We start from the raw sequence: 22,424 nt of genomic DNA on the forward strand, positions 1-22,424 counted from the left end.
TGTATATAGTAATTGCTTAAATAAGGGTTATGTTATGGTTGCATCAGGTTTGTCTGATGCTCTGTTGTTGTTCATACTGTTGACTGGGTATGTTATTACAAGTTATACGGTGTGATTGGTGTGGCTGGTATGAGTCTTACCCTGGATTCCAAAATCCTTTCCTTGTAATGTCAGCTCTTCCGGGCACAGTTTCCTTAACTGAGGTCTGGAGGAGGGGCATAGAGGGAGGAGCCAGTGCACACCAGTAATACTAAATCTTTCTTAGAGTGCCCAGTCTCCTGCAGAGCCCATCTATTCCCCATGGTCCTTACGGAGTCCCCAGCATCCACTACGGACTACGAGAAATAGATTTACCGGTGAGTAAAATCTTATTTTTTTTAGAGGTGATCCCTTTTAAGGGAAACATACTTTTTGGGGAAGACCTCAATAAGACTGTTGCTGACTTAGCATCGGCTAAGACTGCATGTCTACCTAATACTACACCTTCAGCTCCGAAGGCTAAGAGTACTCACTTTCTTTCCTTTCGACCTCCAGGTAAAGCAAAGGGGCAAGCGTACCCAAAACAGGCTCGCACTTCCAAACCCACTAAGCCCAAACCTAAATGTGCCTGGGCTGCCTGTCAGCCTGCTTTCAAAACAGACAAGCCTGCTGCATGACGGGGCGGGCCTCCCCCTGGGGGATCCCACGGTGGGAGGCCGACTACTATGGTTTGCTCAGGTATGGTCACAGACCACTTTGGATGCCTGGGTAAGGGAATTTGTCGCTCACGGATACGCCATCTCTTTCAAGAAATGTCCCCTTCGCCAGTTTTGCTTGACAAACGTCCCTACGGACGGTGAAAGCAAGAACTCTCCATCTCGTGGTGCAATCCCTCCTGGACACGGGAGTGATAGTGCCGATGCCTCTGGCTCAGAGAGGCAGGGAGTACTATTCAACACTGTTCCTAGTTCCGAAGCCGAATGGTTCTTCCCGGCCCATTCTCAACCTCAAGTCTTTGAACAAATTTGTGAAAGTTTCCAAATTCCGTATGGAAGCTCTTCACTCTATTGTTCTGGCTTTGGAGCCCAAGGACTATATGGTATTCCTGGACATACAGGATGCTTACCTGCATATATATATTGCAGTGTCGCATCAGCAATACCTGCGGTTTGCTATTGGCAACCTCCATTTTCAATTCCAGGCCTTACCTTTTGGTCTGACCACGGCTCCAAGAATTTTCACCAAGGTCATGGCGGTTATGACGGCTCTATTCCACCGTCAGGGTGTCAGGATCTGGACGACTTGTTTATCCTGGCTAAAGTGCCCTACTCACTGGCCGATCCACCGCCGAGCTGCCCGACGGCGGATACGGCCGTCGGGCGACCCGGCGGCGGGGGGGGGGGCAGTGACGGGGGAGTGAAGTTTCTTCACTCCCCCCCGTCTCCGTAGCAGTGCAGGCAAATATGGACGAGATCGTCCATATTGGCCTGCATGCACAGTCGACGGGGCACCAGCGATGAACGAGCGCGGGGCCGCGCATCGTTCATCGCTGCTGCCTCCACACTCAAAGATATGAACGGTATCTCGTTCATTAATGAACGAGATCGTTCATATCTTTGAGTGATGTCGGCCAGTGTGTAGGGCCTTTAACTCTCAGGAGGTTCTCCTCTGTCACCTGGAACTGACGGTCCAATTCCTGCAAGCCCACGGGTGGCTGATCAACTGGAAGAAATCTTCCTTGGTCCCTGCTCAGAGTATGATGCACCGGGATGCACTATTGGACACCTACAATCAGCGGTTGTTTTTGTCCCAGGAGAAGGTCCTGAAACTTCAGGACAAGATAAGATGCTTCCTCTCTCGCCCACGTGTCGATACACTCGGCGATGCAAGTACTAGGCCTCATGGTGTCTGCTTTCAAAATGGTGGAGTATGCTCAATTTCATTCCCGCCCTCTGCAGAAGTTGATACTCTCCTAGTGGGACGTCCTGCCTCACCCGATCAGGACTCATATGGTCTCCTTGACTCCGGCGGTCCACCTGTCATTGAGCTGGTGGCTACAGAACCAGCAATTGAGCAGGGGTTGTCCCTTCTGGATCTCCAACTGGGTCCTTCTGATGACCGATGCCAGTCTGCAGGGTTGGGGCGCGCTGTTGGAGCAACACTCACTTCAGGGTCGGTGGACCAGGGAGGAATCTCTCCTCCCAATAAACATTCTAGAATTGCAGGCAGTGTTCAATGCGTTGACTCTAGCCCTGCCTCTGGTACAGACCAGGCCTGTTCAAGTTCAGTCGGACAATGCCACCACGGTGGCGTACATAAATCATCAAGGCGGTACTCGAAGCTGCATAGCAATGATGGAAGTATCAAAAATCCTTTGTTGGGCGGAACGCCATCTGCCAGCCATATCGGCAGTGTTCATTCCGGGAGTCCTCAACTGGGAATCGGACTTCCTCCGTTGTCTGGAGAGTGGAGTCTACATCCGGAAGTCTTTCAACTCCTAGTGGACAAGTGGGGCCTACCAGATGTAGACTTAATGGCGTCTCGACACAATCACAAGGTTCCGGTCTTCGGAGCAAGGACAAGGGATCCTCAAGCAGCGTTCGTGGACACCCTGGCAATTCCATGGAACTTTCGGCTGCCGTACGTGTTCTCTCCGGTGTCACTTCTGCCCAGGGTGATAAGGAAGTTCAAGCAAGAAGGAGGAATACTACTTCTAATCGCTCCAGCGTGGCCCAGACGGCATTGGTTCTCAGACCTGCAGGGTCTCTCGATAGAGCGTCCTCTACTTCCGCAATGCCCAAACCTCCTCGTTCAGGGCCCTTGTGTCTACCAGGATTTGGCCCAGCTGGCTTTGACACCGTGGCTCTTGAAGCTTCCGCACTGAGGGCCAAAGGGTTTTCTGAGGCGGTCATTCAAACTATGTTGAAGGCCTGTATACCAGCGTCTGCTCGGATTTGTCATAGGGTCTGGAATTCTTACTTTGCCTGGTGTGTGACTAGCCATTATGACGCATACAATTTCAGTACTGCCAAGCTTTTGGCTTTCCTGCAGCAGGGCCTGGACTTAGGCCTTCGTCTGGCCTCCCTCAAGGTTCATATTTCTGCCTTGTCGATATGGTTTCAGAGAAAAATTGCGACTCTGCCTGATGTTCATACATTCACTCAAGGTGTTTGACGGATTTAACCTCCCTATGTCCCGCCTTTGGCTCCTTGGGATCTGTTGGTTGTTCTGGACGTCTTACAAGAGTCTCCGTTTGAACCTCTTGAGTCTGTGGACCTTAAGTGGTTTACTCTTAAGGTCTTGTTCTTGCTGGCTATTGCCTCTACTTGACGTGTTTCAGACTCGGGTGCCTTGTCCTGTCGGTCACTCTTCTGATTTTTCACGGTGACTGTCCAGTTCTTAGAACTTGCCCTGGTTATTTGCCTAAGGTGGTGTCGTCTTTCCACCTTAACCAGGAGATTGTGGTTTTGGCATTTACCTCTCCAGGTTTGTCCTCCAAAGAGCGTTCTTTGGATGTGGTACAGGCTCTCCGTATTTATGTGAAGAGAACAGCTTCTCTTAGGAGATTTAATTCCCTCTTTGTCCTTTTTGGTTTTCACAAACGTGGCTGGCCTGCTAATAAGCAAACCTTGGCCAGATGGATTAGAATAGTGATTGCACATGCTTATGTACAGGCTGGCCTTTCAGCTCCTGCTACCATCAAAGCCCATTCTACTTTGTCTGTTGGACCTTCTTGGGCGGCTCGCCGTGGTGCGACCCTTGAACAATTGTGCAAGGCGGCTACGTGGTCCTCAGTAAACACGTTCATAAGGTTCTATGCCAGAGGTTCTCAAACTCGGTCCTCGGGAGCCCACACAGTGCATGTTTTGCAGGTAACCCAGCAGGTGCACAGGTGTATTAATTACTCACTGACACATTTTAAAAGGTCCACAGGTGGAGCTAATTATTTCACTTGCGATTCTGTGAGGAGACCTGCAAAACATGCACTGTGTGGGCCCCCGAGGACCGAGTTTGAGAACCTGTGTTCTATGCCTTCGATACATCCGCCTCCCAGGATGCGTTCTTTGGATGCCAGGTTCTTGTGTCCGCTACAGTGCATCTCCTCCCATGAGGAACTGCCTCGATGTTATCCCTGTGGAACCCCAGTGTACCTCGCTGCAGAAAAGGAGATTTATGGTAAGAACTTACCTTTGTTAAATCTTTCTGCGAGGTACACTGGGTTCCACAGGGCGCCCACCCTGACGCACTTAGCTTCTTTGGGTTTGTATGGCATTAGCCGCTGGTACCGTCTACTGTCGTGAGAATATAGTTGTATATAACTAATAACTGTTGTAGTCTCTCTTACCTGCTACTGCATTGGACTGGTTAACAAAACTGAGCTCCAGTGCCTGGAGGCGGGGATATAGAGGAGGCAGCGCTAAGCATCCTGGGAACAGTCAAAGCTTTTAGCCTTTTGGTGTCTCGGATCAAGATCCAACTCTACACCCCGATGTTATCCCTGTGAAACCCAGTGTACCTCGCAGAAAGAGATATAACAAAGGTAAGTTCTTACCATAAATCTCCTTTTTATTGTATGGGAATCGGTAGTCTGTGTCTTTTTTTTTTTTTTTTATCTGGACATTGGGATAAACCTAAAGTTAGCTAGTTAGTTTATCAAAGCAATTAAACTTACAACAGGACATGCTCCACCCGCCGCTGCAAATCATTGTTAGGCTTCGCCACCGGGCAGGCCTTCCCCGAATAGATGCTGTCAAAATGCTGACGCTGAGGAGAATAATCTGCCTCCTCCTCTGCCCTGTCCCACCTCTAATGCTGCCCTGCTCAGTACTGTAAATACTGGGACGACAATTCAATCTCCGCCCACTATATGTTAAATATGTAGAGTTTGCAGGGATAGGCTGATTCTATTACAAAGGGCCCTAGGTCTCCTTACTTAGCTTCTCGCTCTCCTTAGTCGACTCTTCCTTTGAGGTAAAAAGGTAAATATGTTTGGTCTACACTTAAAGTCACTGGGAGAGCTGTCGGTACTCTTTACACAGCAGATAAACAGTTGACTATCAAGCTTTCCTCTGATGTATTTAAGAGTCAAAATATCTCTCTCCCCTTTCCTACTATTGCTCTCTGAGAGGTTCGGCAATGTTTAATTCAAGTGACATGTAAACCTCTGATAATTGGGATGATACTATCCTTTCCTGACTGGAAATAGGTTGGTTAAGTACTGTACTTATATCTGAAATCTATCTGCAGAGATATCTCTGTGTCTCTCTCTCTCTCTCTCTCTCTCTCTCTCTCTATATATATCTCTATATATATATATCTCTATCTGTGTGTGTATGTGTGTGTATGTATATGTATATGTATATAGATATATATATATATATATATATATATAGATGTATATAGATATATATATGTATATAGATATATATAGGTAGAGAACGATGAAGTAATCAGCGGCACTCAGGGTCTTGTTACAGCAAGCAAGTGTATTGAGAAATTTCATGCCGTGATTTCTCAATACACTTGCTTGCTGTAACAAGACCCTGAGTGCCGCTGATTACTTCATCGTTCTCTACCTAACCCATTTGCTCCAGAGGGCACCGGGGCACATATTTCCAGCAGTGGGAGTGTCGGTCCACGTACCTCCTGTGTATGTATAGATAAATATATATATATATATATATATATACATACTAGGTGATTCATCAGGCCCTACGGGCGCTTTTCACACCGTCATAAGGGGCTATGCCCCCTTAACCCTTGCATACCCTTGTGGCGTGCAATATTTGTATTATACGGAGTATTACCTCCAATCATAATTGTGTGAGTGGTTAAATATTGCATGGACAAAGGGCGTGCGATGTTTAAGGGATCGTAGCCCCTTGCAGCGGCGTGAATAGCGCACACAGGGCCTGATGAATCACCTGGTTGGGGCAGTGGCGGGTGACGCGCATGGGGGAGGGGGTCCGGGGGTGTCACTGGTGGGGAGGGGTGGTGGTGGGGGAGGGGCGGGTGCAGTTGGTGGGGTCCGGAGCCTCCGCGGGTGTGCCGCGGGTGGGGGAGGGGCAGGTGCGGTGGTGCGGCAGTTGGGGGAGGAGTGGGGGTGCTGTGGGTGGGGGAGGGGGTCCGAAGTCACCGTGGGTGGTAGGGGGGGGGGGGGGTGCCGCGGATGGGGCTCGGAGGTACTGCGAGTGGGGGAGGGGCGGGTAGTGCTTCTCCTGCCTCTCTTCTTGGAAGCAGCTAAGCTGCTGTACTTCCTTTGGCAGTGGCTCTCCCGGAGACTCGCATAGCAGCAAAGCAGCCAATCACTATTGTTAGCTCCTGTGTCCCAATGCGCCGCATTACAGGGAAGAAGATGCACTCAATAAACTACAGCTTCCAGCAGGCCTTAGCACCGGAATGGTTCGGCGCTAAGGGCTGCTGGGAGCTGTAGTTTATTTAGTGCGGATACTTCCGTGTAATGCGGCGCGTTGGGACACTGGCGCTAACAATAGTGACTGGCTGGCAGAACTGACTGACTCGCTGAATCAATGTAAAAGGTGAGAGCGCTGTGCAGTGTCAGTGACACTGCACACCCACAGCACTGCACTGCACAGCACTGTCACCTTTTACATTGATTCAGGGTCCAAACATTACCCTATGCGATATCACCCACTCTATCCATTACAGTCGCCATCTCAGGATATCCAGGCCGGCAACCCAAGTGCTGTGTTGCGGAGTCAGGGCCTCTGGGGATCTGGGCGCGGCTGTAGCTGGGAGGCACTACTGTGACATCACGTGCAGAGGAGGCTCCGGGGCTCAGAGAGTATGCGGCGCAGGGAGGGTTATGAAAGCCTTCCGCTGCGCCGCTTTCATACACATCTATGGCAGTGGCCGCAGCAGCTTTTGTTCCACCTGTGCCACGGTTAGGGAGTGGGGATTGTTGATGTCGGAGGGGGCAGGCGTACTGCAAGCAGGACCATGGTGGTCATTCTGAGTTGATCATAGCTGTGCTAATTTTATCACAGCTACGATCACTTACATTGACATGCAGTGGGACGCCCAGCACAGGGCTAGTCCGCCCCGCATGTCAGGCCCCCCCCCCTGCCCCGGAAATAGTACAAAAGCATCGCACAGCGGTGATGCATTTATGCTTGAAGAGCAACTCCCAGCCAGCGCAGCTCCTGTGGCTGGCCGGGAGTTTTCCGTCAGTGCCCTGGTCGCAGCGGCTGCGTTGGCGGACCGTGCCCACAAAACGGCGGGCAAACGCTGCCATGCCCCACCTCCCGCCTAGCGGCCGCCTCTGCCTGTCAATCGGGCAGAGGCGATCGCTAGGCAATGTCAGCCATGCGCCGGCGCACTGCGATGCCGGCGCATTCACAGTTCTGACCTGATCGCTGCGCTGCGATGAACCCCATAGGACGCTGCAGTAAAAGTTTTTTTCTTTTCCCTATCTACAGCACAGAGACTTGCTGCAGATGCAGTGGCATACCCTCCAGCTGTACCTTTTTGGCATGTACAGTACCTTTTTGTTATGGTCTGTACTGATTTTTGGCTCTCCAAACTGCCATTGAAAGTATAGGAAAAGGGGCGTGGCCACACCACTGTACCCGTGGCCACACTCCCTTTTTTATTTTGTCCCAATTTTTATGTGTAAATTGTTGGAGGTTATGTTGCTGCAGATGCAGTAGGCCTATTTTGGGGTGTGGAGCTGGAGCTGCAGCTCCATCAGCCCCATTGTGAATCCTGCTCTGGTAACACACAGCAGCCAAATGGCAGAGCCTCCCATTGGATGTAACCTGTGTGGGAGGGCATTTCTCGCCCAATCAGCTTGGGACTGGGTGTGATAGACCTGCTGCTAACTCAATGAGAGGTCCTAGCCACTCCCAGCATTATCCACACAGTCACAGAGTGACAGATCTGGACAATTATATAGGAGATGGCAAATACTACTGACTCATCACAAAATTTCCTAAACCATAAGGCTGGACTTCCTTGCCAGTGGCAGTTGCAGAGCAGTCCATTATTCAAAATAGTGGAGCCACACACAGCGATGTTTGACAGTGTTTCGGGGTGGCAGTTGATGTGGCTCACCTATTTTAATAATGGAGTGCTTTGCAACTGCCACTGACAAGGAAGTCCAGGAACAGAGCATTGTGTCCTCCCCCCTCCGTGACTTGGGATTGCCGGCACCATGCATTCTTTATAGCCCCGGCTGAGTGAGCTGTCTTAACTCTCCTCTGTGAGAGGGGAACTCCCAATAATCATTTCACCCCTTTTAACACCTTTGTGGGTGGAATTTTGAAAAACACCTTCTTAACGGGTGCCTACATCACAAAAGCAAGCTACTGTCCAAATTTCAAGTTCCTAGTCCTTATGGTTTAGTAGATTTTGTGATGAGTCAGTGGTATTTGCATATATATATATATATATATATATATATATATATATATACGGTCTAGTCACATTATTATGGCATTCTGCAGCACTGACAGCAGTTAGACGGGCTGGGCTGTCATTTTAGACACTTCTGGTAGCCCCAAGGTGGTGATGATGAGCTGCTCCAATGTAGTATGTCAGTTGGCTCTGACACACCTTCACAGCTGATGTTCACCTCTCATATCAATGGCACATGGTGCTCCGCAGTTTCCACATTGGTTTTTCGGAATGGTGCCATTTGCCCAGTCACAATACACCTTCACCACAGCACCATGCGAACAGTTCACAAACTTTAAAAAATACTGCTGCCATTTGCCCAAAAGCTGGTAATAATCACTTTTTGCAACTTGGACAAATGGCCCCTTTTACCCATAAAAGCAACGAGCGATATGTTTGCAGACGTCCTATTGCACACCTTATATACCCACCAAGCCAGCATACAACGTGTGACATGCTTCATGGGCAAATGTAGGAGGTGGTCAAAATGTGACTCGACCCTATATATATATATATATATATATATATATATATATATATATACACACACACACACACACACACACACACACACACACACGTATGAGACAGAACATTAATCATATATTTTAAAATATAACAGAGTTTGCTGTTAATATGTCATATTTAGAATGGAGTGATTAAATAAGAGTGGAGTAGGTTGGAGCTCAAGTCTAGGGGCTGGCTTGTGTGATTAATTAGGACTATTTTTTGTAAGGATGTTCGGTGTGTTTTGTATGAAGGTGGGTCAATTAGTAAGTAACAAATCCTCTCGTGTGTAATTTTCTCTATTTCATTCTCATTTCCTGCCAAGCCAGAGCAGGTAGACTACTGTTTCCTTCATGGCTATTAGACTGCACATAATATCAGTCCTACTGTCCCACCATCGGTTGTAAGATGGTTGGGCTGGTAGAAACATGATCAAGCATTGTGGTGTGATCAGATTTCTGCATCTAAAGGACACAACATCAGCTGAAATTCATTGCCAATTTGTCAAGGTGTATTGTGATATGTCATGTCACTGAAACAGGTTTTGGTGTGGTATCCTGTCTGAGGTGGACGTGCTTGATTGGCCGTATCGCTGATCATCTTGAATGTCTGTCCTGCCGTTATCAGGTAGTGCACCAAACCCAAACCTGTGTCTGTGACCTGCCTTTATCACAGAAGGTTCAGAAGATTTACCAATTAGGACCAATATGGAAGTTGTAGAATTAAATTCAGGCCTTAATATTTTTATAATTAAAAGAGCAATTTGCTTATTTATTCAGCTGCAGATACCAAAAAGCCTTAACAGAGTCTAGCAGCTGTGATACATGGCGCTGAATCCTGTGGACAGGCAGATATCTGTAGATATTAAAAGCAAGATTAAAGGTGCAGTTAGGGTTAGACACTAACGCAGTGTTCCCTGTGCCAGAGGTGGGGGTGCACACTGACACTACTGCTTGCTCTCAGCGAGAGTGGATGATGGGCACTTGTGACTCGAGGTGGGGGGCTGTCCAGCAGCTATAGGAGCGCTGGGTAAGCGCCCAGCATGATGAAAAACAGGAGCATGCGTCGTGGATTCAGCATTCCCATGAGGACATGCCCCCTCATTACTAAACCACGCCCCCTGACTTTGGATGTCTGCCTATGGCGTGTGCAAAAGTCCCGGGTCCGCCACCTTGAAAGTTGGGAGGTATGATTATCTTTTGCTTTGCTGCATACTGTGCATTCATGGAATATGCATGGCACCTAGTTATCTACAGTATATCTCAGAAATATTCCTGATGGCTGGTGGAAAGATATGTTTTTGATGAAAGCCAGCATGTCCCTCCTGGAATGGGTCATGTTGGGATGTATGGATTGCATAAATTAAATTTAAACCAATGGTGTGTATTAGAAGTAAACTAATAGTTTAATAATGCCTGTTTATAGCGCCACCTAAATAAAAGACAACTATTTTATAAAATGTTCTTGTAGTGGAATAAAGACAACTTAAACAATCTAAAAATACACATCGAAACATAAAATCTATAATTTATCTTGTCACATGCAAGAATAGCAGCAGCCTCTGTATTCATTACACAGTGGGACAGGACTAAGGAGGTCTCTCTAGACCAGGGATAGGGAACCTTTGGCTCTCCAGCTGTTGTTGAACTACACATCCCAGCATGCCTTGCAATAGTTTTAGCATGGCCAAATAGCAAAACTGTAGCAGGGCATGCTGGCATGTGTAGTTCAACAACAGCTGGTGGGCCAAAGGTTCCCCATCCCTGCTCTAGACCCTCATTAGATAACAGGTTCACAGAACCCAGACATCCGGTGGGGATGAGGAGTAGCTGAGATTCTTGTGTCACTTACAGCTCTCTCCACCCTCCTTATACCCTGGTTGTAAAGCTCTATCTGTAGTTCATGAAACCTGATACTCTTGTGCCTCTGCCTGCACTGCATACTGTCCTGCTAGCATTCTGGCTGCCTGGTTCTGCTGCTGCATAAGAGGGAAAGCTAGTAGTGTCAGTGTGCTATGCCTGACAAAGGGCGTCTTGGGGAACAGTATGCCTGTGCCCGCCTCTTAGTCTGGCTATGGAACCACTGCATTAGGCTGTCATTTGCACTCTACAATAGTCTAAATACTTTCCTTGTTATGCCACAAGTTTTTTTTATTCTAAAAAGTTTCTGAGACCATTCAATTTCCATTAGTTAACATTATCATTAGCTTTGTCTTATAAGCAATTTTCATTGTACAGTTACAGTAGCTTTGATTTAATAACATGTATTTTAAATCTTCTAATGACCGAGGCTTTTCTCAGCATTTTGTCCATTGTCACAGCGACTTACACAGTTTGGTACCAGTGAAATATGAGAAGGTGAAAGAACTGGAAATGAAAATGGTTACTTTATTCTAAGCAAACACCAAATACCTCCCTGCACACTGTCAGCCAGTAAAATGACTAAATGCATTTGCTTGGAGAGCCTGTTAAGTATACTAATTTGTATAAGGAAAGCTCTTACCTTGTATAAATCTGTAGTTCTTAAGCATGTTTTATTTGAAATTTGAGTTTCACCTTAATTGAAATAGGCCAAAGATTTGTTTCTTAGGTACTGTATATCCCACAGTTATTCTTAAGCCACCGCTTCGGTTGCATGCTTAGTCATTGAAATGCTGAGCAACTTTTGTAGCTGACATGTGGTAATGTAAGTTCTGCTTCCTAGATCTGAGGATCCGCTGCACATCACGGGTCAGTTAGGCACTGCAGGATTGGGAAGGGCATAATTTCTGATTAAATGCTTTTATTTGCACATTAGGCTTATCACAAGTGCATGCCTAATTTTATTTTAACACAAAAAAAATACAAACAGTTTTTACCTACTCAAAGGTTAACTGTCTTCCATCGGGTTGGGATTAATTTGCTGGTGTTTGGGATGCTGGCCGTCAGAGTATCGACCGTGGCATCTTAATGGTTAGAATCCCGACAGATAAGTATACTTGCCTTCCCCGCCGGTTCCCTAACCCTTCCTTTCCATAGCCTAAACCTAAATGCCCCTGCAGCCTAACCATAACCCTTTATAATTGATTAATTACACAGTTCTCCCCTTAAATGCTGCCCATTTACTGCATGTCTGAATTAAGTAATAAGAGTAAGAGGACATCAGGATTTTGGTAGACACAGTCTTTATTTCATGTGTCCTGCTTGTACATTTTAATGTTATTATTTATTATTAAAGCGGTGCTTTCTAGTATAAATTGTGCCAGAATAGTGATAAAGGCTTCCCAGTTAAGCAATGGCTGATGTCACATGTCCAGCACCCATGGTGTTAAAATTCAAGTTAATTTCCAGAGATGAGAAAGCTCTACAATCATCTTACAGCTGAACTCTGATCTCTATACCTGATATTCTTTAGGTCAATCTGACCAGAGGTATGCATAACTAAGACTAAACTACAGTATGGACCTTATTTAGAGTTGAACGCAGATCACTGCATACACAGCTAGATCTGCATTCATCTCACATGCTGGGGGCTGCCAAGCATATGTGAGACCGCCTCCCGATGGTCCGCAATTAGAGTGCAGACGCATCGTAACTAAGGTTGAACCCTGGCAGTGCCGGTCTGGTCTGCTGCCATTTGTTTTCATCGTTGATGTAAATGTCACTTTCAATTCAGTGGTTTATTGCAAATCTATCTGCTATTGATAATATACTGTATATAGTATGTGGAAAGCTGGATCATATGATGGGGACAAACATGTACTTAACTTGTCAATGATGGAATGAACTAGTTAATAAATACATAATTGCATCTCAACCTACCAGAAACAAAATATAGGAGACATTCTGTAGATCTGTCACTTACATAATTACCTGATGAAATTTATGATCAGGAACTGTTCATCTTCAAAATATATTTTTGCTTTCTGGGAACACACACATTTGTGTAGATGATCATTTGTGAAGAAAAAATTTGCATTGTCACAAGTGGTGGTGTTTCCAGTAAACGTATAATAGGATAGAGCCCAATTATTACTGGTGTATACCCACCCATGTTTTAATTTTAATTAGTTGATTGATTTTGGTGTTCTCATCATGGTACATATGTTTATTTGAGATACCCACCAGCAATCTCTGCCAGACCCCACACAACGCATCAACCTAGTGCTGATATGATGTGTCTCTCTTTCCGGCTGGCTCCACTGGGCATGCATGAGATCTTGCTACTATCGCGAGGTCTCCCATGCAGCCCAGAGCCGGCACCCGCCGCAGCCAGGGATATAGCTGCATAGTGCCCCTGTCATTGAACACACATCTCCACAGTAATATATGGTAGAGAAGCGATAGCGCACATAACGTGCGATTATACGACTTCTCCCCCATAATGACAAATCATACATCTCCCCCCTGAGTTTCTGTGCGGGATCCAAACTGCATTTGTCACATTCAATATATAGATAGTTTAAAATGTTAACAGGATCAAAATATCAAAAGTTAAACTGTAGATAAATCATAGTACTGAAAACCAAAATAGGCATTCATCAGCCCCATAAAGTATTTTTTGCCAAAGCAACAGAAGTTGTAAAATAAATGACAATATGTAAACACATAAAATACAATTTTTCCGCTTTGCTTAAATTTTTTTTATAACTTACAGTAGTTCTATGCCAGAAAAGTATACATAACTGTACACAAAACATTTTTAGTTTTAGATTTATGTCTCATTGTGATTCTGTCCTTGTCTTGCAGTTCCTCTCAAGCTATTTGCCTCGCTGATGATCCTAAGCCCGGGAAAGAATATAAATATCCCGAAAAACTTCCAGGGGAACTGTATGATGCCAACACACAGTGCAAATGGCAGTTTGGAGGGAAGGCCAAACTCTGCATGCTGGACTTTAAAAAGGCAAGTACGCAGTGTGTCCCATTACAGAAGTATGATTACTGAAAAGTTAAGTCATGTTGAACATATAATATAAGCAGCCTAAATTTTCTCTCCACAGTTGTGCAGTAGATATGAGGAGAGGTCCTGCTAGAAAGACATACAGTGCAGCCCTTTGCCTTCTCACAGACACAGCCAGTACTGCAGGCCTGGCCAACCTGTGACTCTCCAGCTGTTGTAAAACTAGAAGTCCCATCATGCTTTGCCACAGTTTTGCTATTAATGAATGCTAAAACTGTGGCAGGGCATGCTGGAATGTGTAGTTTCACAACATCTGGAGAGTCACAGGTTGACCAGGCCTGCAGTACTGCTTGCACTGAATGGGAGATGTGTAAAAGCTTCAAGAGAGTTAAAGTAGAGAAGTTGCCCATAGCAACCAATCAGCTTTTAGCGATTATTTATCTAACGCAGTCTGTCATTGGTTGGTATGATGAAATTGTCCACTTCATCTCCGACGAAGTCCTGCCATCACTTGGAGTTCTTGCCACCCTTCATTTGCCCCACCCACTCTTGGCATCATCGACCACCTCACTTACCCCCTCATTTATGGTACCTGTGCTCCCCCACACTTGCAATATCCGCATCCTCCCTAGTGATGAGGTTAAGGAAAACACCTGTTCATGCTTGGAGCTCGTGATTTTCTCAACCCTCATTTCCCACCCCACCCACATAACCTCACCTCCCACAATTTCATTATCTATTGACAGCACAACTACCTCCTATATCCCCCATGTTTGCTTTCTTGGAGTTATTATTGACTCCTCCTTCTGCTTCAAAACATTCAGTAACTCTCGCAGTCCTGCCTTTTCCATCTCAAAAATATTTCCAAGATCAGACCCTTTCTCTCCCTGGATGCTACTAAGACCCTCATCCACTCACTGGTCTTTTCCACTTTGGACAACTGTAATCTTCTCCTATCTAGCCGTCCTGACTACCACCTATCTTCACTCCTACTACCAGTCTCATCTTTCTTGTCAAATGTACTACGTGCGCCTCTACTTTCTTACAAGCCCTACACACACTTGTCACACTCACTTACAAAGCCCTTACCCATTCCTCTCTCCTTTACATCTCTGATCTTTACTTCCTTTACACTCCCACCCACCCTCTTTGCACCACAAATACATTCCACCTGTCCTGCTTACTGATTACTTCCTCCCACCGCCAAGATTTTGCACATACTTCTCCCCATCTCTGGAATTCTCAACTTCTCAATATCAGACTCTCCATCTACAAAACTTCAAATGGGCTCTCAAGACCCACTTATTCATCATACCCAACCTTCTCTCTAAGCTTTTCCATGCTCACTGTCTATCCCATCTGTGTCAACCCTGTCTTTCTGCCCTTACCCGTCCGAGCAGGGCCCTCCCCCCTCATGTTCTTTTCTTTCTCTTGCTTAGACTATCTTCTACTTGATACTCCCTACAACGGCACCTAATCCTCAGTTACAGACACCCTGATGCTTATTTCAGTGTCATGTCTGCTGATGCAGCAATATTTATATACTTTGTACTTGTACTACATTGTCTTTACAGTAAGTCACTGTTTTCTTGTTCTGCTCATTTGTTTATGTACTTTTGCAAAAGAATACAAAGAAGCTAGCGCTCCAAAAAATCAGTCAACCAAATATACTCTAAGAGCTGCTCACTGAACTGGACGGGCTGACCCCAGTAAACAGTTTATAGATAAAGAAAAAAAGGTGGGAGCGCTGAGAGAGAATATTAAATGAATATTTTTAATTATTTATTAAAACAGTGTAGCATAAAATAGCATGACACAAATAAAAATAAGTAATAGGTGATTATCTTGATTTAAGACAGGAAAATATCATCCTGCTAGCAACAATGTAACAAGTGGTATAACGCACAGAACTGTGTTATTTGAAACAGTCAATAAACTATTAAGTGGATACAAAGTAATGCAAATCTTTGTTATGTTTATGCAGGTTAGAATCGCTTAATAAAGGTATCCATAGAGAAAAGTACCACTGAGGTGTTTATGTTTAGTGAATATATTACCCACAAAGGGTTTATAACCTCTTACTGAGTAACAGACACTCCGTGGAAAAGCTGCTGACATATCATGCTGCGGATCCCTCACAACCCAGCGGCGCTGTATACTCCCGCGCCCTGGTTGCCGGGTACTAACAGCGGAGGGCTCCGGTGATTCATTAGGGCACACACACATTGACCGCCACTCTCTGGGATTGCGTGGCCACTTTCAGGAGGAGGTAAGAGGGTCCCCCAGGCGGGACCTGCTGCTATTGCTGTCAGGCGCGGTCTCTAGGAGACGGACTGCACACGCTGGCGTGGACACTGTGGCCGTGCAGGGACCCAACTAGACCACCAGGGCTTGGGCACAGGTCGGATTCTGTATATAATCCATTTTTACAAGGCCCGCAGTACCCTGTGGTGAAGTCAAGCAAGGGGATAAGGCTCTGACCTGTAGCCCATCCCCCAGCCCCAGGGCGCCATTTACTGCTAATGTTCCCGCCCTGGAGCTGCATCTGTCTGTCTCCCTCACTCCCTGTCAGCGTTTGGACGCCATTACACACACAGCTGCGCTGATCTGGGACTGCTGGGCAATGCCTCCTCTGTAAAGCCACCTGCATCATCAGCGCTGTGCATTTACAGGACACTTAAGTATTCTACATGTCTTTAAACAGTGTTAGTTAAGAAAGAGTGCATTACTACAGGGATGGGATCCGGTCTGAAGATCGACAGTGTCTAGGTCGCCAATGTTTAGGTCGACAGTCACTAGGTCGACATGGATGGAAGGTCAACATGGTTTCTAGGTCGACATGTGCTAGGTCGACAGGTCTAAAGGTCGACATGAGTTTTAAAATAAAATCTTTTATTTTTTATTTTTTTCATACTTAACGATCCACGTGGACTACGATTGGAACGGTAAAGTATGCCGAGCGAAGCAAAGGCACCATGCCCGAAGTGTGCCATGCGAGGGGACGCGGTGCACTAATTTGGGATCCCGGTCACTTGACGAAGAAAACGACACAAAAAAAAAATCCTCATGTCGACCTTTAGACCTGTCGACCTAGCACATGTCGACCTAGAAACCCTGTCGACCTTCCATCCATGTCGACCTAGTGACTGTCGACCTATAGTGGTCGACCTAAACATTGTCGACCTAGACACTGTCGATTTGATGAACCACACCCACAGGGATATGTTGTACAAGTACCCTGTGATATACATCCAGTCTTTACTGTGCATTGTTATATCTCTATACCTATATACCTTTACTTAGTGGTACAGTTTGTACTTAGTCTTGCTAGTCCAGTGCAGTCTTATTGTTTGTAATAATTTCTGCATTGTTTATGTGACTGAGTGTATGCCAATAGCTGCTGTGTGGTCTCTATTTTGTGTATCTCACACATATTGCTATCCCTATATTCTGTACCCTGACGGGGGGCTAAGTGCATCAGGGTACTGAAACCGAATGGGTCCTCGCGGCCCATTCTCAACCTCAAGTCTTTGGAAACTTTCACAAACTTGTTCAAATTCTGTATGGAAACGCTTCACTCTATTGTTCTGGCTTTGGAGCTGAAGGACTATTGTCATGACTAAGGTTTTGTGAACCCGGTGCTAGCGAAGTCTGCGCGGGCGACTGGAGGACTACACGAATACCACCACTGACCTGGTTTGGAAGTGTTGTGGACTCGGGGTCTCTTCTGGTGACTGGGAAGAGGAACCGCGGCAGAGATGGCCGAATCCAGGTTCTCCTCATGCAGGATGAGGTCGGCAGACAGGAAGCACGTGTGGGCGCTGAAGGTCTCCTGAAAGACAGAACTGGAAAGGCGCTGATGAATCAGTGAAGAATAACAGGTACAACTGTGCTAAAGGGCACGGGGTGCTTGGGGACACTGAGATGCTTGGAGACACTGAGGTGCTTGGAGACACTGAGGTGCTTGGAGACACTGAGATGCTTGGAGACACTGAGATGCTTGGAGACACTGAGGTGCTTGGAGACACTGAGGTACTTGGAGACACAGATGCTTGGAGACACTGAGGTGCGTAGAGGCACTGAGGTGCATAGAGGCACTGAGGTGCATAGAGGCACTGAGGTGCGTGGAGGCACTGAGGTGCGTAGAGACACTGAGGTGCGTAGAGACACTGAGGTGCGTAGAGACACTGAGGTGCGTGGAGGCACTGAGGTGATTGGAGACACTGGGGTGCGTAGAGACACTGGGGTGCGTAGAGACACTGGGGTGCTGAGGCACGGAGGTGCTGGAAGCACGGAGATGCTGAGGCACGGAGGTGCTGGAAGCACGGAGATGCTGAGGCACGGAGGCACGGAGGTGCTGGAAGCACGGAGGTACTGAGGCACGGAGGTGCTGAAAGCACGGAGATGCACGGAGGTGCTGGAAGCACGGAGGTGCAGAGGTACAGAGGCACGGAGGTGCAGAGGCACGGAGGTGCTGGAAGCACGGAGGTACTGAGGTACGGAGGCACGGAGGTACTGAGGCACGGAGGTGCAGAGGCACGGAGGTGCTGGAAGCACTGAGGTACGGAGGTACAGAGGCACGGAGGTGCTGGAAGCACGGAGGTACTGAGGCACGGAGGTGCAGAGGCACGGAGGTGCTGGAAGCACGGAGGTACTGAGGTACGGAGGTACTGGGATACGGGAGCTCTGGAGATCACAACCTTAGGGAGCTCAGCTAGAATGCTCACACATAGCTGTGTGTGACACAAGGAACTGGCCCCGTTTCTAACTCAGCCTCCTGATTTATACTTCCTGGTCCTTGGTGATTGGTGAGCAGGATTAGGTGATGCAGAGAGTCTCAGGCTGGCAGAGGATTGAACAACTCTGGGTCAGGTGAACAGTCACTGTCATGTGACTACTCTAGCCAAGGCTGTGATGTAGAATGAGGCCTAGCAGGCCGAGAGAACACTGAAGCCTGGACTTCTGCACAACACAGGATGCTGGCTTTTAGACCTAAAGTTCAGATTACCGAATTCAGCCTCACACAGGAGATCACCACAGGTGGAGCTAATTAACTATTACCTCTCAGGCAGAGAACTCAGGAAAACTCAGTGCTGGCAAGCTGTTTAACTCCGTGAGTGAAAAGACACAGGATCCATGACAGATGGCAGGGGTAAGTCACCAAATATAAAACCTACAGTCAGGATTGTGACAGTATCCCCCTCTTCAAGGGTGGACTCCGGACACCATCTTGAATCTTAGAGGAACTTGAGAAATTCATACAGAAGAATTTAGGACCTTCGTTGATGCAAATTCCAAAGGTTTAGGACTAAATTCTTTAACTACAGCGTTACTAAAAGTCTGTAAGTCATGGAACACAGGATCATTACTCTCAAAGAGCATGTTGGCCCACTCCAAAGCTCTTCCTCTGAATGCCAGGAACAGATATCGAGTAATGTTGGAAGGAGTTACTGCACCTGAAGGATCAGACTCCATCCGAGAGAGAAATTGTTCAACCAGAGCGGCATATTGCAATAAATCTCCATCAAAGTAAATAGGTGGAAAACCATCAGACGAAAGCTTAGAGGATGAAACTGAAGAAAGCTTTGGCTGGACGAGTAGGACTGGATTGGATCCGAGAATACTTGAATTGGCTGGAGCCAAAGGAGACTGACCAGGCTGGTCCTGGAGTATTGCTGGACCGGCTGGAACCGGGACGGACTGACCAGGCGGAGCCTGGAGTATTGCTGGACCGGCTGGAACCGTGACGGACTGACCAGGCAGGGCCTGGAGTATTGCTGGACCGGCTGGAACCGGGACGGACTGACCAGGCAGGGCCTGGAGTATTGCTGGACCGGCTGGAACCGGGACGGACTGACCAGGCAGGGCCTGGAGTATTGCTGGACCGGCTGGAACCGGGACGGACTGACCAGGCTGGGCCTGGAGTATTGCTGGACCGGCTGGAACCGGGATGGACTGAGCCCTTTCTTCACGGGGCTGAACTAAGGCAGGAGCCCCCTCTTCACGGGGCTGGGCTGAGGCAAGAGCCCCCACTTCACGGGGCTGGGCTGAGGCAAGAGCCCCCTCTTAACGGGGCTGGGCAGCACTCTGTAGAATCTCTGGCTGGGCAGCACTCTGTAGAATCTCTGGCTGGGCAGCACTCTGTAGAATCTCTGGCTGGGCAGCACTCTGTAGAATCTCTGGCTGGGCAGCACTCTGTAGAATCTCTGGCTGGGCAGCACTCTGTAGACTCTCTGGCTGGGCAGCACTCTGTAGACTCTCTGGCTGGGCAGCACTCTGTAGACTCTCTGGCTGGGCAGCACTCTGAAGACTCTCTGGGGCTGGACGCTCTGAACCCCTCACTGGGGCTGGACGCTCTGAAGACGCCCCTCTTGGGGCTGAACGCTCTGAAGACGCCCCTCCTGGGGCTGAACGCTCTGAAGACGCCCCTCCTGGGGCTGGACGCTCTGAAGACGCCCCTCCTGGGGCTGGACGCTCTGAAGACGCCCCTCCTGGGGCTGGACACTCTGAAGACGCCCCTCCTGGGGCTGGACACTCTGAAGACGCCCCTCCTGGGGCTGTGGACACGGACTCCTCTGTGACTGTAAATGGCTTGAACATTCTTCTCTGGACACCCAACTTGGGATAAGGTCTTTTAACCACCGGACCCCAGTCATAAATTTGAGTCTCTCTCAGAAGAGTAGCCTTCTTGATACCCCCGTCAGCAGCAGAAGGATCGGATACTGTAGATGACTTGTAGACATGAGCACTATGATACTGAGATTTGTCACTATTACCTGGCTTGCGAAGAATGCAGTCTTTAACAAAATGACCAGAATTTCCACAGTAAAGACAGAGATGTAGCTCCTTACGCCGCTGACGTTCAGCTTCAGAGAGCTTGGGCCGTGGATAGCTCTGATGAAAAACTTTCCCTTGCGCAGAGGAAGAGACTCTATTAACTGGATGGGACAAAACAGGATCAACAACGTTGGTAGTATTCCTGAGGAGATCAGGCATCACAGAGAGAATACTAGGCAAAAGTTCTTGTAACTGTAGTAACATCTGGTAGAAAATCTGCAGTTGGTCAGGAGTCTTAGAGCAGAAGGTCAGAGAATCTCTGGAGAAAGAATTCCGCTGCAGACACTGTGCCAATTGATGCTGAGTCGACTCCAGACCTTCCAAGCGTCCTGCAATATTGCTTAGGAGGTCCTGCGTCAGACAAACACTTTCGGCCGGGTCCATGTGGCCAGTTCCTACTGTCATGACTAAGGTTTTGTGAACCCGGTGCTAGCGAAGTCTGCGCGGGCGACTGGAGGACTATACGAATACCACCACTGACCTGGTTTGGAAGTGTTGTGGACTCGGGGTCTCTTCCGGTGACTGGGAAAAGGAACCGCGGCAGAGATGGCCGAATCCAGGTTCTCCTCATGCAGGATGAGGTCGGCAGACAGGAAGCACGTGTGGGCGCTGAAGGTCTCCTGAAAGACAGAACTGGAAAGGCGCTGATGAATCAGTGAAGAATAACAGGTACAACTGTGCTAAAGGGTACGGGGTGCTTGGGGACACTGAGATGCTTGGAGACACTGAGGTGCTTGGAGACACTGAGGTGCTTGGAGACACTGAGGTGCTTGGAGACACTGAGGTGCTTGGAGACACTGAGGTGCTTGGAGACACTGAGGTGCTTGGAGACACTGAGGTGCGTAGAGGCACTGAGGTGCTTAGAGGCACTGAGGTGCGTAGAGGCACTGAGGTGCGTGGAGGCACTGAGGTGCGTGGAGGCACTGGGGTGCGTAGAGATACTGGGGTGCGTAGAGACACTGGGGTGCGTAGAGACACTGAGGTGCTGAGGCACGGAGGTGCTGGAAGCACGGAGATGCTGAGGCACGGAGGTGCTGGAAGCACGGAGATGCTGAGGCACGGAGGTGCTGGAAGCACGGAGATGCTGAGGCACGGAGGTGCTGAAAGCACGGAGATGCACGGAGGTGCTGAGGCACGGAGGTGCTGAGGCACGGAGGTGAGTGGCACGGAGGTGCAGAGGCACGGAGGTGCTGGAAGCACGGAGGTACTGAGGTACAGAGGCACGGAGGCACGGAGGTGCTGGAAGCACGGAGGTACTGAGGCACGGAGGTGCTGGAAGCACGGAGGTACTGAGGTACGGAGGTACAGAGGCACGGAGGTGCTGGAAGCACGGAGGTACTGAGGTACGGAGGTACAGAGGCACGGAGGTGCTGGAAGCACGGAGGTACTGAGGCACGGAGGTGCAGAGGCACGGAGGTGCTGGAAGCACGGAGGTACTGAGGTACGGAGGTACTGGGATACGGGAGCTCTGGAGATCACAACCTTAGAGAGCTCAGCTAGAATGCTCACACACAGCTGTGTGTGACACAAGGAACTGGCCCCGTTTCTAACTCAGCCTCCTGATTTATACTTCCTGGTCCTTGGTGATTGGTGAGCAGGATTAGGTGATGCAGAGAGTCTCAGGCTGGCAGAGGATTGAACAACTCTGGGTCAGGTGAACAGTCACTGTCATGTGACTACTCTAGCCAAGGCTGTGATGTAGAATGAGGCCTAGCAGGCCGAGAGAACACTGAAGCCTGGACTTCTGCACAACACAGGATGCTGGCTTTTAGACCTAAAGTTCAGATTACTGAATTCAGCCTCTCACA

At 48.1% G+C, this 22,424-nt stretch overlaps 1 protein-coding gene across 2 annotated transcripts in view; it reads left to right on the forward strand.

Annotated features, from left to right (window-relative positions):
- Nucleotides 1-22,424, forward strand: part of ADAMTS16 (ADAM metallopeptidase with thrombospondin type 1 motif 16) — a 922,431-nt gene that overhangs the window by 448,044 nt on the left and 451,963 nt on the right. For both annotated transcript variants that reach the window (XM_063922811.1, XM_063922812.1), the window contains one exon: nt 13,629-13,782. In XM_063922811.1, coding sequence (XP_063778881.1) covers nt 13,629-13,782 — 154 coding nt within the window. The remainder of the gene's footprint in view (nt 1-13,628; nt 13,783-22,424) is intronic.

The sequence above is a fragment of the Pseudophryne corroboree genome, chromosome 5 (assembly GCF_028390025.1).
Source record: "Pseudophryne corroboree isolate aPseCor3 chromosome 5, aPseCor3.hap2, whole genome shotgun sequence".
NCBI classification, from domain to species: domain Eukaryota; kingdom Metazoa; phylum Chordata; class Amphibia; order Anura; family Myobatrachidae; genus Pseudophryne; species Pseudophryne corroboree.